At 36.5% G+C, this 16,810-nt stretch overlaps 1 protein-coding gene across 6 annotated transcripts in view; it reads left to right on the top strand.

Annotated features, from left to right (window-relative positions):
• LRP1 (LDL receptor protein 1) overlaps positions 1-16,810 on the top strand; it is a 156,268-nt gene that overhangs the window by 39,979 nt on the left and 99,479 nt on the right. For 4 of the 6 annotated variants that reach the window (XM_087348130.1, XM_087348127.1, XM_087348129.1 and 1 more), the window contains exons 2-12: positions 2,157-2,273; positions 6,820-6,963; positions 7,948-8,076; positions 8,469-8,582; positions 8,855-8,977; positions 10,778-11,032; positions 11,484-11,646; positions 11,865-12,090; positions 12,749-12,920; positions 13,514-13,645; positions 15,471-15,651. In XM_087348130.1, the coding sequence (XP_087204256.1) occupies positions 2,157-2,273; positions 6,820-6,963; positions 7,948-8,076; positions 8,469-8,582; positions 8,855-8,977; positions 10,778-11,032; positions 11,484-11,646; positions 11,865-12,090; positions 12,749-12,920; positions 13,514-13,645; positions 15,471-15,651 (1,756 nt within the window). The remainder of the gene's footprint in view (positions 1-2,156; positions 2,274-6,819; positions 6,964-7,947; positions 8,077-8,468; positions 8,583-8,854; positions 8,978-10,777; positions 11,033-11,483; positions 11,647-11,864; positions 12,091-12,748; positions 12,921-13,513; positions 13,646-15,470; positions 15,652-16,810) is intronic. The other 2 variants (XM_087348131.1, XM_087348128.1) reach the window with 1 other exon arrangement.

Raw genomic sequence — 16,810 nt, 5'->3', positions numbered from 1 at the left:
GACAATATTGAGGTAATATCCCGAATTTTGCTGGAGAAACTGAGGAAACACGGGGAGATGATAGCTGCTCTCCGAGCTGAGATTTGAACCAGGAATATCTCGGGGTACTGACCATTCAACAGTGGCGTTCTGTTGGGTTTTATAAAGGCAGGGAAAATGCATTCATCAGCTGCGTAAGAAAGAATCTGTGGCATGGGGTTGGTCGATTGTTCAACCATTCAGTCCATTGAGAGAGACCCTGGCCACACGACCGTAGAAAGTACGTCCGTTGCAACGGACGTAGGTGAGGACACCACACGAGCGCAGTGTGATGATCAGTTGCCCCAATGGAGCCGGAAGAAGCCGTTCCGTTCTGTGGTCTTGCCGCTTCATAATTCTATGACGGACGTCACGATGTGCGTTACATCGGACGTACTTTGTACGGTCGTGTGGCCCCAGCCTTAGCAGGCGTTGACGAATTTGGCTATTATAGACAGCGTATTGCCTAAAACGGACAATTAAAGGAGGTTAACGCATATGTTCCAGCTCTTTAAAGACCCTTGTGTCATCCTGTTTGATGAAGATTTCTGAAAAAGTTATCACGTTATATATTTAACAATCGAGATAATGACCTCTGACCTCGAGATGGAAACCACGCGATTATGTCAAGCTGAAGGCCACGAATTACGCCATAAACTTGGTCTGCTGATCTAATTAATGACTTCCCAAATGCAGCTCAGCTGTCAGCATGGGGGATTGTGCTTTTAAATTTAACTGGACTCTCTTGGTTTCACATGTTACTGTTGCACGCTTTTCTGCAAAATTGTTTCACCGTGTACCATGATTATCGTAGGCTCCAATTTCAACGCCAGTTTAGGTTTGGGGTGGTGGTAGTAGCAGTTTCCCCCCTCCCCCATTTGGATCCGGATTCTGCACTCTATTCTGTAATATACAAACCATTCCTCAGGTCTAGCGTCCATGTCTGCGTCCGAATACCTTTATTCTTCGTTCTTCGTCCTTCGTCCTTCGTAGCTTGAACTTGGTTGTTCATTTTGCGGTGGTAGACATTTTTTTTATGTTATCTTGTTGGATTTGGTTAGGTCGAGGTGCATGACGTTGGTGCGGGATATATTGCTTAATCAGATTTTTGTTTGTGACCACATATCGTAGACCTATGCTATCTTGCGAGTGTCCGTCCGGTTTCGAGGCTTGGTATAATTTTTCGTAACAATACACTTTTCACGGTGAAAGGTTATTAGCCTCATGCCCAAGCTTGAGGACTTCCCCTCGTCGGCTGTCCGCGACTGCTTATTCAATATAAGACAATTATCTTCATGGAGAAATTAATTTCAGAGTTCACTGTGCCTGCATTAATCATGCCAGTACTCATATTTTATTGCCGTTGGAACAGAATAATCTATACCCATTGTCTCTCTATTATATTTCAGGTTTAAAATGTAAGTTCATTAATATATGAATTGTGTTCAGAAATGTGAAAATAAGGAAGGGTGGTTGCATGCATGTTTGTTTCTTCTCCCAGAAGAATGAGTACAGGGAATTTCCTTTGTGGTGGTGAAGATTTATTAATGCTACATCACACTGAGTTATGTAACAATGTTTATAACTGCTACAGCTGTTGGGCCATGTGACCAAAGCAGAATGATGCCATCGTTATGTTAATACTACTTCAAAGAATTATGCTGTCATGTTACATAGCAATATTTGAAGCTTAGGCTGTTGTACTCATAATAAACCTTGTGTAGTTGTCAACATATCATTAAAGGTGCATATCAGCCTTATTGTTGTTTCTTTAATACTTTTGTAAGTAAACACTTTTAAAATACACTTAATGATAATTTTTGAAGATTGAGGTTCCAGGAATTTACCTCACGGAGTTATTACAGGATATACCTAATTTGTATAAATAATTTTAAGTGTTCTGTTCAGTAAAATTATTGAGATATCCTTCAAGCTATATGTGCTTTGTATTTGAGAGTTCCAAGGTTGGCTGGCCTGCTGACCAATCTTTCCAAGTTACACGATGTTGCTGCTTTACAAATAAGTCCTGTCTCCTCAATCCTTTTAGTCAGAAGCCTTTGAGCATAAAGGGGCATTTCAAATTATTGAATTGTGTTTGGCACAAATATTTATTTCTTATGCTGCATTGTTTATCTCAGCAGATGCCTGTGGGGCTAATCAGTTCAGATGTGAGAACGGACACTGCATCCCATCACGATGGAGGTGTGACTCCACTCCAGATTGTGATGATGGCTCAGATGAGCCACCTGACTGCAGTAAGTGAAATCAATGAATGGAAAACACAAACTTAAAATGAATATACACAGATATCAAAAGACATGTGAACTTGAGAGAAAGTTTCAAGTTAATTTTTTTTTTGCGTGAGGTATTATTATGACACTTTGAATTTTATGGCATTGTATTCATACACAAACACAAATTTGGGGCAATGATAGATTAAGTACACATTAGACAGTGCTGTAGCATTCCATGAAGATATTTCCTCTCCTTTAACTACACCAGTTACATTGATGATGGAGGCACAAGCACCTCCGAAATGTCAGAAACACTTTATTTGTGTTTTGTCAAATTATAATTTTTGCTCTTTTGAGAACATTTTGTTTTTTCTTTATTATCACATTCTACACATTTTTGTTCTTGGTTTCATCAAGTATTTTTATGCTCATGATACAGTTATGTTTGGTGCCCTTTTTTCACATGATCTCTATAATGATTGTTAGAAGCAGAGTATTTCCTGCTACTTGTTCCTAAATTGTTGTCCTTTTGACCACTTTGGGGGTCATCCTCCTGTTGTAAATTTGTAATGACCTATGAAGGAAGGGGAAAGGTTGGAAGATGTACTCTGGAATTAGCAGTAAATATCAACATGGCCTTTTGTTTATACCAGAATACTGTGATCCTGTTTGATTTGTCATAGACTGAATGAAGGGCGAACCCTCACCCACCGTGTGATATTCAAGCAGCCAGCACGTTTCCACATTTGGTTCACCCTTTTCAGTGAGCCTTAGCTCTGTGTCACAGTTTTCTGTTCACTGCTGTGGTGCCATGGCTGCTGAATCGGCTTACTTGTCTCTATGTTAAATACAGGACACACCAGAAGTTTTAAATGTATTGAAGATGAATTTCTCCTGGGTTCTTGCACCGTGTTCTCTGGTAGAAGTTTACTTATGTTTCATAGGTGCTTGCTGCTTCCATCATCAAAGCAATTGCCAACATGCTACAAAAACCCATAAGACAGCCATCTTCATACTTTCCATCATCGAGAGTCTGAAATCACACATAGAAACATGTTTTTCAAGTGATATGTAGGTTGATGTTGCTTTCTGGGTATTAACACTGTGTGGACTTGTAGGAAGATACCAGAATTCTGAAGGTACCTGCTACTTTCATATTTTGGGTTGAGGAGTCATGGACTTGGTATATTTCTGGTATCTATCTATAAGTTTATATGTCATTAGTACCCAGAAGACCAATATCTTCATCACAATGAGAACATTAAATCTAATAAAGTGATTAACTTCTTGTTTCATATTCTAAGGATAAAGTAATATGAATGTAGGGAGGTGGTCCTGATAGAACATCAATTTATCTCTGTAGGTCAGATCTAAAACTTCTTGACGATGGTGAAGAGTCAATTGAATAAAACTTTCACTTTTTACTTTGTCCGGAGATAGGGATTAGCTCTATCTAGTGGGCCCAACTGTGTAGGAACCTGAAGACGGAGATAGAGTCCCATCTCCGAAACGTCGTTTTACGTTTTATATTTACTAGACGATGGATAATATCCAAGAAAATTTTTATTCAATTATCTCTGTAGGCTTGAGTCAACATGTCAGTCAGATGTATTTGGCAATAACTATTACAATTAAATGTAAAATGTGATTAGAATTTTTTGTCTCTTTTTAATATTGAAAAGCTTGCACAGTAACAAATTAACAGTTAATCATCACTGTTATGTTATTAGCATATTATCTACTTGAGAGTATTTTTCTAAAGTCTGTTGCAACCATAACTACCAAGTGCAAGATGAGCTTCAGTGACATTGTATATCTCATCAACATGCAAGGAGTGCAGAATTTTATCAGTAACACTTTTTTCAATAATTTTCTACACACCACCATGTTTAATTACATCAAACTGTTTGATGTTTTTATGCTGCAGTGCTGTTTTGTAGTCGGCATTTAAATATCCGGTAAATTTTGCTGAAGTTTTCTGGTGTTAATTGAGTGTAATGTTACCATAATTAACTTAATTTATCTGTCAATTATTGTAAAAAAATCCCTCTTTTTACTAAATTCTGTTTTCATTAACAGCCAGAGACATATTTTGAAGAAGAAAACACTTTCATGTGCTTTGCAGTATCTGTTGTTTGTGTGCTGAGATAGAGCTATGTACTCTGCTTGTCAGCTAACCCTTTCACAGAATAAGTGCTCGTTATTACATTACTGCATAATGCAAATGCTGCCTAATGCTGACAGGATATAGCTGTTTAGGATCATTCAGAAGTAGTTTTAACTAACGGGGCTGCACAAACTGATTTTCACTGCAAGGAGCCTTAGACTAGACATCACTTTGATTTGACTTTCTTCTAACAGCTGTGGTAATTTGGAGATATTACTAGGGAATTCTAATTCTATCTGCTGTAGTGAGGTTTTCATTAGTAAGAAGTGTTAATAATGGATTTTGATGTACAACTTTGGCTTTCAGGGTTTGGCCATGTGATGTTGAAAATTATCTGATATTTTGGCAAACATTACAGTTGCTATCTTCAGGGTGAAGAAGAAATAATTGGACATTTATGGAAGCCTTATATAGGGCAGGATCAACACCATAAAATTTAACATGCCACCCTCTGCCTGGCCTGCATAAGGCTTCCAAAAAATGTTTGGCTAGACCCTGAACACGGCAATTGGAATTTTTGTAAAAGCATTGAATAATTTTCCACATTTGGTGTATTTCATCACCAAAAGCCAAAGTTGTACATTGAACTCCAGCTACAAAAATCTAAGGACAAGAATGGATTTTTTTTAAACTGTAGCGTTTACAAGAGTCTATACTTCTTCAATAAGGCCTGTTTCTTGTTATACTTTAGATGGCAGTGACCATAGAAATGATAACTTTTATTTCAGTCACTTTGAGACCATAGAAATGTTAATATAATTTGTGGTAATTCATGAGAAACATCAACAAGTTTTAGGTTTGTATGTTTATAACTTAATGCTGTGGATTGAATGTAACATAATAGACTATTATTTGGCATTAATGACACACCTTCCCAGTGTTGTCTTGCTTCTCCAGTCAGAGACATCATTTGGGAGGAATAATTGTAATGAAGAATAATTAAAAGAATTGTATGAGATAAGAAGTTTTTACTATGGTGAAAATATGGATTGTCGTCTTCTGGGTTATGATGACATAGATCATCATTCAAAGCCCTCTTAAATTGATCATTATTTTAATTTGTTTTGGGATGTGTGACAGTGCTTAAGAAGATTAAATGTCCTTGTTTATTTGTCCCATTTATTTTGTAGAGAGTAACCTGATATTTAATCTGCCATGTCAGGTGGCTCTTCAACTGTTTTCACTCTTCAGAATTGTATATAAGACTAGCAGACTGCCCACAGTTGTACTGCAGGGAAAGTCAACAGATGTTTACGTTTCTTTCCAATCTTTATTGCTCAAAAGCTTGTCATAGGCCTGACCATCATCCAGTTCATATCATTCAGTATCATAGAAAAAATTGTTTATTATCATCCCTAAACCTGATATCTTCACCGAGACTTAGGCCCAGAGCAGTTTTTGGGTTTGTGACCTTAGTTCCTGTAATCTCCTCAGTGAAACAAACAATGTTTTTCTTCGTACTGTTCTGTTATGCTTAGTTTCTGTGTTACAGAAACCATCTTTACTGGGCCTCAAACCCAGGACAGTTTTGTGGTTGTGGCCTTTGTTCCTGTAGTCTCCTTTCGAAAACAAAGAACTTCGGTCTTGGCACTGTTCATCTGTTGTGTGCTTAGTTTCCAACTTACAGAAACTGTCTTCACCACCACCACCACCACTCGAACCAAGGACAGTTTTCCGGGGTTCTGGCCATTGTTCTTATAAGTTCCACATTGAAACAAATGCCTGTGGCCTTGGTATCATTCTTCTGTCATGCTTTCTTTCTGAGCTACAGGAAACACCCTCACCAGGACAAGAACTCAGGGCAACTTATCAGTTCTGATCTTGATGAAACCTCTTTTTGGTCTCAATGTAAAAGCGTGACAAGTTTCATACAAATCAGTGTATCTGTTCTCAAGCTGTAAGTGAACACACACAAACAGTTTCAGTTTTATACATAAAAAAACAATAAAATATGTAGCACTAATGTGAAACATTGAGTTTATGTCTGGAAAATTTGACATATGATCAGTACTTAGGGAAATTGTGCAAAGGCATTGATCATTAACTTGCATAATTATTAATTTGAATTTCTTTCTGTACTCATCATATACAAATGTGATTAAAATTTGACCTAGTTTCATTGTTTCTTATAATTAACTACATAGATTGGTATTTTTTTGTACATTAATTTCATGGCTTGGGGCTAGTGTGTGTATGTAGGAGGGATAACATCAAGAAGACTATCATTGGCATGCTGTTATCTAAATTCTTGATAAAGCTTGGACCGTATATGTGAATTGAAGCTTTTTAGAGATGATAGGTATCGGTAGTACTTTCCAGAACTTTGTTAGAAACAAAGCAGTAGTATGAATTTGACTTATTTTTGTATTTTATTTCCTGTTAACATATGTTACATTTCAGTACCAAGACTGTGCAGGCTGGGACAGTTTCAGTGCAACCTCACACGCAAGTGCATCCCACTTGGCTGGATATGTGATGGAGAGTCAGACTGCGGTATCTCTAACAGGATGGTTCCAGATACATCAGATGAAAATCCAAAACTATGTGTGTATCTATTATGCATGTGCCAAGGTTTAATCCTCCTTAGCTGAAATGTTTTCCAAGTAACTTATTACATGTAACATAAAAATTTGTATGTAGGAATTGAGGTTTTCATGGCAGTCAGAATGAACATGGTTGTCTTCTGGGTTGTAGCACTGTGTAGTCTGCTAGAAGTTTATAAACATTTCAGAGGTATTTGCTGTAGGATGTACTTCTGAAATGTCAGTAAACTTCTAGTTGACTACATGGCAGATCAACCCACAAGACAGCCATCTTAAAAATATTTACTGTTTCTCCATTTTCCTCTCCTACCCCTACTAAGAGATCTGTAATTGTATTGGTGATACTGAAGCATGGAATGAATTTACATAGCATTGAAGTCAAACATTACTTCATGCATGTGCAAGTTATCTTGAGAGTTTCCTTCCTTGTTGCCCCTTGGTCTGACCAGCCATGTCAAGGTCACACAAGCAAAGGCATTCTGCTAATTTATGAAAACATTACTGGAGTATATCATCATTAGTGATCTTCCTTTCCTTACTGTGAAATACTTCGTTAAACCTACTTGTGCTGGTGTTGGCTGACTTGTCACCACATGCACTACTATGAGAAAATGACCAAAGGATTGATTGGAGCTTGTGTTTCCTACCACAATCAGACAGAAGCCTTCTTCCATTTTGACCCTAATCCCTTGTTTGGCTGCCATGATAACCATTCTGTAAAGTACAGAATCTCAGAATACATACGTAGAAATTGCATTCTCTGAGGCTGACAAAATCTAGCATTTTATAATGTTAATGACTGTTGGTCTTCAAGGCTGACAGATGTCACACATTTAAAGTAGCATATACAGAGTTTTAATAGGTTAAAAAAATGTTATACCAAAACATCTGTGCATACAGTAGTTATTTTCCTTGTTTTTTGGTTTAGTCTTGGCCTTGACATGTTACTTTCGATTGATCACTCATTTGTACATTTCAATTTCAGGCCTGAAAGGTATTCCCTGTCCTCCAAATTATTTTCGCTGTGAAGAATCTCTTCAGTGCCTGCCTATAAGAATGCTCTGTAATGATGTTATTGACTGTCCAGACAAATCTGATGAGGGAGAATTCTGCTGTAAGTTGACAGTCCTATTTAAATAATAGTCATGAGCTTCAGGAGTCCTTTATACAAGATGCGGTTTTATTTGTTCTGTGCGCTAGTGTTTAGTAGTGCACTGTATGAATCTTTATGAAAGTTATTAGGAAGATTTTTTCTAAAAGCAATTTAATTTGAAGAACCCTTTTGTTTTATAAATTAACAAAGTTCATCTCATTATTAAAAGTGGTGAGGGCATTTTAAACCTTAGCCTCTATTCCTCCTTAGTTACACAATTGTGGTCAGGATGAAAAAAGTTGTATATGACAGGTCCATTTATAAATGCTGTGTTCTGGGATTACCTTTGAAATGTCTTTTCCAGCATTATTTTTTGCTTATACTTGTGTTTTGTATTTGTTTTGCATTTGCAGACAATAAGAAAATGTGTGATTCAGTGCAGTGTGCACATTTATGCCGTCCAAGTCTGTCAGGTCCTATCTGTTTCTGCCCTGAGGGACAACTACCCAATAAGTCACACTGTGTTGGTATGGAATAATCATTTACTGTGAACTGTCTGTAGTTCTCCTTCTATTTAAATTTGTATTTTAAGGAATGTGCTTTCACAGATTGCAGTACTGGCATCCTATGAGTGTTTGCAGTTAAGTTTATTGATTGTGGATTACATTACAGTTTGTCATAAGTTTCGTGTTTTGAATGATCTTGTAGTGTAGGCAGTAGATCAATAATCCAAATAATATTCACCATCATACCATGAAGTGTGAGGTATTGTGCAGCTGAAACAAACTATTGCTTTCAGATTCCAATGAATGCCTCATTGATGGATCATGTGATCAAGTTTGTATCAATAAGAATGGCACTTTTGACTGTCAATGTGTGTCAGGTTATGAAAAAAATGGTTCCAGTTGTATTGCCATCAATGGTAAGTATGAGTCTGCAGCTTACTGTGTAGATTTTTTGCACTGCTGATGTTTATTGATGTTAATGAAACTTGAAAATGGGAGAATAAGCAAATAAAATTAATTATTATTCATGCAATCAAAGGAGAACTTATTATCAAATGGAATACATAAATTGTATGTATGACATGCAAGGAAGGTTAAAGGTAATTTCATAACAAATAATGAAAATGAATGAGGTTCATGCTTTGGACCTCATGAGAATGGGTGAATTGGATCATATGTATTTGGCATTGCATTTGTGGGCCACCACACAGGTTCATGTTCCTCTCTGTCTATGTACTTCATGTTTTACAGGACCAGGAGTTTCTTAGGGTTAGATAGAGGGTAATGTTAAGGTGGATTTTCAGTAAATATGTTGTGAAGGTCTGAGCTAGATTGAACTGGCTTAGAATAATGTTCAGAGCCAGGCTTTTGTGATGAATGATGATAAACCTTTGAGGTTTTGAAGAACAGTTATGTAATTATCATCTTTCCAAGGAACACTTTACTGTGTCATTGGGTGATATATTCTCCCATCTGTATCTAGGTCTCCCTAGCAGTTTCTGCAGTTGAGGCTTTACAACCAGCATTTTATGTGCATCTCTTTTGTCCTTCATTTAATCACATGAATATTGTTTGGTGTACAGTACAGACTGATGCATATTTGAGGTCTTCTATGCTTTCATTTGCTATGAGAACTTTAAATCTTGTACAAACTGTAAAGTTCATTAGTAAAAAATATTCTTCCTCCAGTTACTACAGACTTAGGTTACAAAATATATAAAAGTAAAGTAAAGCTGTCCTACTACACGCCATGTAGGCGCTAGGGGGAGAGGAGGTATAGCTCCTACTCATTCATGACCTTGGCACTAGATGGGGGTGAGTGGTCAGCATCACTCCCCGGCCGTGCTTTACCCCCGGGAAAGGACCCTGGTACCCATTGTGGAGGAGGCTGGATGGGCCCCAGAGCTGGTCTGGACGCAGAGGCTAGAGGAAAAATCCTCTGCCCCCGTCGGGGATCAAACCCCGGCCGTCCAGCCTGTAGCTAGTCACTATACTGACTGAGCTATCCCGGCTCATTTACAAAATATATATAAAATTAAATGTGCCGCAGTGGCTTACACAGTCAGAGTGAAGGCAGGCCCTGAAAAAACTGATGGACTTAACACATAAAATTGGGTTCACAGCTTTGCACAGGACAAGAGCAAGTCTTATTCATCATTATGCCACTGTGGGCCTATTATCAAAGAAGAGCTCTGGCTGGTCTCACATAACAATTTTTTCTGTGAATAAACGCAAGAAGAAACTCCTTGTTCTGTTAAACATGAAGTACATAGAAAAGGGGGGGGGGGGGCACACTTACCTGTGTAATGGTCCACAGATACAATGGCAAAAAGATGTCATGCAATTCATTTAACTGACAAGAGGTCCATATGTATTCAAGTGTGGGACTGTGACTGTCATTCGTACTCACTTCCTAGTGTCCATGCCATTTGGGAAAGGTAGTCTCTTAAGTTACATGGCTTCCTTAACATATTATGTGCAATTTCTTTGGCCATGCACTTTCCTCCATCCTCTTGCAAGCATCTGTGCCAAATAAGCCTATTATACTTGATTAATTTCAACAGTTGATCCTTCCTTTTCTATTCTCTCTCTTGTTTCATCATTCCTGACTCTGAGATATGTAGACATCCTAACAGCTTTTTCCAGTAGTTTTGTTAGAAATGAATAGAATGTTGGATAACATCAAAAATTGTGCATCCATCGGTTTGTTGTTACAGTACCAGAAGATGAACCACCTAGTATTGTGTTTAGTAGCACGTCAGATATCCGACGGATTCATCTTAATGGTTCATCATTCCCTGGCAATAGTTCATTGACTCCTCTTCAGACCTTGGCGCTAGAATTCAATCATCGGAATCGTAGTCTTTGTTTCGTCCGCCATAACTCCAGCAATACAAAACTCAGTTGTGCCAATATTGATGATCTTCATGATTCTTGGGATCTTCCTACACCAGCCATGTTTTCATTGGATTGTAAGTACAGACTAATTTTTTAAGGTGTTAGACTGAATAAAGTAAATTCATCATACTGTTTAGAAGATTGTAACTGTTACAAAAGTATAAAAATAAGTGTACAAACAAATCTGTTTACACTATAAATGACACTACTGCCAAATGCGTTTTGACCTCAAGAGGTCATCATCAGTGGCAAAAAGGAGGGGGGAATTAATTCATATATGCCACTTTTTGCCACTGATGATGACCTCTTGAGGTCGAAATGCGTTTGGCACTAGTGTCATTTATAGTGTAAACAGTTGTTTGTGTACTTATTTTTATATTCCAATACACTACACGGTATGCAAAGTTTTATTGTTATAAAAGTGGTCCTTGAATGTCAAACACATTAATATGTAATGCAAAAAAGAAGAATTACATGTTTTATCAGTCTGAATACAGAGTACAATGCTGTGCGTTATATTTTCAGCAATGACACATATAGCATTGGACTGGATCTCAGGAAACTGGTACTTCTTAGATGATACACGTGAGATGATTTTCCTGTGTAACTCAACAATGAACACATGTGTTATCCTAGTTGAAGTGAACTTGAGCAAGCCCAGGGGCATAGCACTGGACCCTACTAAAGGGTAAGAGACATCAACGTACACTGCAAAGTGTTTGATTGTTTAGGTTCCAGCTTAAAATGCTGATGTAAAACATGTAATTGTAGGAGAGGGTAGATATAAAGTTGGGAATTTGTTAACAGCCTTACCATGCAATCATTTAACATTGCCATAGAAACTTGTAGATTATTAAATAAGTGGAAATGTGACATGTACATGTAATCAGAATTATGTGTTTTCAGGTACATGTTCTTCACCAAGTGGGGAGCTTCAAGTCCAATGTTGGAGCGTACCACACTAGATGGTTTGAACAGGACAACTCTTGTGCAACAAAATATAGTATATCCATATGGAGTGACAGTTGATTATCCCACACAGCATGTCTACTGGGTGGACACATACTTGGATTTTGTGGAGAGGATTGACTATGATGGTTCTAACAGGCGAACAATCAGGAAGGGATTTCTAGTAAGCTTCAGGAATCATTATCACTGTTCTAGGTGCTCTAATAACTATTTGTTGTTCAGGAAATACTGAAAGAAAAATTCTCTCTTTTGTATGCACAGTCTTTGTTTTTGGTTAGTGAATTTTATGTGCAGTTTTGTTTGAAAGTTGAAGATGGAGTTGTCAAACTTTCAAACCCTGTAAACTTCCAACTCTGTAAATTAAATTTAGTTTTTCCCTGCAAAATGCGGGAATTAATTAGCTTAAGTTATTGCAACTAAGATGTACAATATTTGGAATTCCTTGTTTTAATACATGAAGTGAAGGTGTAAAAGGGAAATTGTGTCTGCCCATCTGCATCTATTGTTTAGCTTATACCACTTAATACACATGAAGGAAGTTTAGTGTGAAAGGTTTACACTAATATTTTTCATATAACTTCTAATCTGGTTTGTATTGTTCAAGTATAAATCCTACTTTATGTAGGAGTGTCAATTCATATTATCTTACAATTTTTTGGTAGCACAAATAATTAAAATATGTTGGAATCTCACAGCATTTAATGAATAATTTAAATGTTAATAAATATTCAGATTGAATATAGATTTTACTTTGCTAATAATTACATTATTTGTTTATTCTTGACTACTTGATTTATCCATGATATGACTGTTTGTTGCAGGTGCAGAATTTGTACGATATCACCATTTTTGAGAACAATTTATATGTGACGAGTTGGCGTAACCAGAGCATCATTCGGCTTCATAAGTTCAACTCTGATGACCATGAGACTGTCGCTAACCTAAGCCGGCCTTTTGCTATTGATATTTTCCACAGGCAACGACAACCAGAAGGTGAATGCTAAATGCAGAACACATAACATCAAACTTTCATCTCTTAACAGCCTGTACTTACTTTTATTTAAAGAGGTTTATAAAGTGAGAGAATAATATTAATCATGTAAGTGTGAAAGGTAACTGAGTTGTTGACATCAACAACACAGTTACCTTTCACACTCAATAACAGATCTTTCCTTCTGTCATTGAAACTCCTGTTTTGGAATTAACATGAACTATACTAGGAATGTATTTGCTTTGTTGGGCTTTATATTATGAGTAGCTATGGCTTGGAAAGTATTTATATTAGAGTAGTTAATTTTGCCCCAAATATTAAAAAAAAGTGCTTTATTCTATTTTCAAACTACTCATGTCTAGTACAGACAACACTCTTTTTCACAAACAAATAATGAGCTATTCATAAACTGCAAACAATTTCCTTTATATAAATGTCACCTAAAAGCTTACTTTTTAGTGTGTAGTCTACTGAAGACATCTGTCAGATATACCACACATTAAAAGTCTAATATGTTTGTGCTGTTAAGCCCATTTTTATTAAGGTTTTGCATTTTATCATTGTGAATAGAATGTGTTATTTGTATGTTGATCAGAATCACATCCATGTGGTTTGAACAATGGTGGCTGCCAGCATATCTGTATTCCATCATGGAGGACAGGACGTCCTGTAACACAATGTTTGTGTAAAGCAGGTTACAAGTCCATACAGAATGGAAATTGTGAAGGTGAGTAACTTCATTCATCCTTGTTTTGTTCACTTGAAATATTTGAGAGCCAGTTCATCATGTGTGACTGAATTTTGTTCTGAAACGGACTGAAAGTGTGTTTGTTAAAGGTTTACCAATGTTTTAGGGTCTCTGTCAGCAGGGCAATGAGGCGATGTGAAGCAGTTATGCCATCATAAGAAAAGAAACATTAAAACCGTAAAATATTAGCAACATTAAGGATTCTGTTAAATAAACTGAAATAACTGGTGACTTAGTCCTTGCACGTGGTGCTACAACTTGGAAGACATATATCTTCCCCCTATTTGTTTTGCAGTCTGACTGTTAAGAACTTTGGAACTGTAATCAGCCGCATAGTACAAATCATACATTTCAAACTAAAACAATAAATTTATAAATTCAAATTGTTATGAATTTTTAGTTATTTGTTTTGTCTTACTTCTGACTAGTTATATTCTACTTACCTATTCTCAATTCGCCTTCATGTCACAAGGTTTCTCCTAAAAAGCTTGTTTTTTTTCACTATTCTTAATAAATGTTGGTGAAAGTGTGGGACTACGTAAAAGCTGTATGAAATAATCCCATAAAATTTCATGGTAGATATATTTGTCAACCACACTCTGAGTAACTTCAGAGTTTTGTCTTTTTAATCCATATTTTAGAACAGTGGTATTCAACCTGGGGTACGCGAAAATTTCTTAGGGGTACGTGAAATTTAAAAAGAAGAAGAAGATAAACACTGAATAATCAGTAATGTAATTTATTTAATTTATTTTAGATGTCGATTATATACTTTGTATAACTTGAATTATACATCAACAACTTTGGGGATACAAAGTTGAAGAGAAATTATATCTGGGGGTACGCGAACAAAAAAAGGTTGAATACCACTGTTTTAGATCATTAACTAGTGTCCTGTGTAATGTAAAACCAGCCAGTATGGCCCTCTGATCATCATACTATCCATTATTAAGCTCTGTTGCCCTGTTAACATTTATTACAAAACAGAATCTTTTTATTCATTCTGTGTTTTTAAATTTATTATGTACTGTTATATTAGTGACATATGTAATTCTGTTTGTTGCTTATTTCTTTGACAGTTGAAGAGGATGCAACTATTGGCATTCTCATGAAATATATTTGGGCTTACAGTACACTCTTATCAGTCCTTTTTCTTTGCTATCCTATGATGATGTTGGTTAAACAGGTGCTTTAGTCACTTAGTTTAGTATTAGAATAGTAAAACTACTCATTCTTCTCTTGGGTTTTTTGGGCATAAGCACTAAATAAAAGAATGTGATGTCACACATCTTTAGTAAGTTCTTTCTTTATGGTCTGTAATATGTATATTAGATTAGTCTTCTACACACATCTTTGAGAAACTTTATGAAACAATGTAGGTTTTGAGCCTTTCACAGTTGTGGTTATGAAGATGGCAGTCTTCTGGGTTGTAGCACCTTGTAGTCTGGTAGAAGTTTACTTATACCAGACTACACAGCGATCTTCATAAACAATGTATACAGTAACTGGACACTTTTACCTCTATGTGATGCATGAAATTGTACAGCAAAAAATAAACACTGAACTATTGTTACTAAAATTGAAAGGATGTGAAATCACTTTCTTTGATGTTTATTAACATGGCATCTTCATAAACCCAGATACAATGTTTCATGCATTAAGTTGCATAAGGTTTACATGACAACAAAACAGTAGTGGACATAATCACTTATTAATGGTAGCCCGAGAATGGAAATTTAATTTATTTTTCATATATTTTCATAAGACTTGTATGCTGAAGTAATTGAACTCATATTGTTGGCAGAGGCTAAACAGTCACAGTTCTTGCTGTTTGGGAAAGCTCGTCCAGCAGTGATTAAAGGAATCTCATTGACGGGGAAGCAGAGGCCACAAGAGGTGATGATTCCAGTCATGGATTTGTCACAACCAGCTGCACTTGACTATGATGTCAGAACACAGTACATTTACTACTCTGATGTCCAGAGGTAACCAAGAAGGAAGGAAAAATTAAATGTATTTCTGCACTGTAGAATTGTTGTGAAGTTTCAATAAGAATTAAGTACCATAGTTATAGTTGAGGAGAAGAAGAAGTGTTCAGTTGGCAAACGCTTTTCTTGGGGACCACCACACCCCCTCCCTTCCCCAAAGTAGAAATGACATTTTCTGAATTATGGGCCGTGGTACACAGTCATGGTCAAAAACCCTGACAGTGCACAAAGCAAATTTTTGTGTATTTAAATATGACGTTTCTTTTCCCAATAAGATACTACATCACCTTTAATTTCCTGAAGTTTTCTGCAGGTGTATTGTACAAGAATTTGTAGGGGGTAAGAGATTTATTGAAATGAACATAACTTCTGTAAAAAGTTCCATTTTAGAAGAAAGTAGAAGATTTTTATAATGGTATTATATCTATTCAGTCAGGAATGTGGTACTTTGAGTCTTCCTGCTATCACATTGCGAGTCTTTTCAGACCCTTGGGCTAACTAACTCCATCGAGCAGAGTCCTCCTTGAAAAGCTAGTAGTACATTCAGCTAGTCAAGACATTTCCCATCTGCTATGAAACCCAAAGGTTTATTACTATGTTTACAAGATCTTGCCATTTTTCCCTGTCCTGATTCAGATGAATTCAGTCCATACCCTCAGGCCCTTTTTCTCTAAGATCCATTTTAATATTATTCTCCTATCTACAAATACTGGTAGCCCTTTCCAGTTTTATCATAACATATAAACATTTGAATTGCATACAGTCTTTTGAGTGATGATTGCACCAGAAGAATGGGTGAAAATAATATCCCTATCTCATCTTGTTGATCACAGAACCATCAGTACTAAACAATTTGTACTGTCATAATTGTATATAGAAGAAGTGTAGCTTAGAATGTCACAGATAACTAAACTACAGTGAAACCTCTATCCATCGTTCCCCGAACTATTGTTTTCCCGGATGCATTGTCAGTTTTGTCTGGACCCTGATATGTCCTATATAAAATAAAGTTACATTTTATCGCTTCTATCGTTTTTCGAACTGTTGTTTTATCGTATCAGTCGTTCAAAAATCATAGTCCTGGCCCACAATTTTCCTGCACTGATCGTTTCTGAGAAATTATAACGAAATTTACGCAATGTTTTTATAATTTAAA

The sequence above is a fragment of the Zootermopsis nevadensis genome, unplaced genomic scaffold (assembly GCF_977971745.1).
Source record: "Zootermopsis nevadensis isolate Lab colony 2312 unplaced genomic scaffold, Znev_1.0 Znev_ptg000012l, whole genome shotgun sequence".
NCBI lineage: Eukaryota > Metazoa > Arthropoda > Insecta > Blattodea > Termopsidae > Zootermopsis > Zootermopsis nevadensis.
The sequence above is the reverse complement of the archived record's forward strand: the minus strand, read 5'-3'. Positions and strand labels throughout refer to the sequence as shown.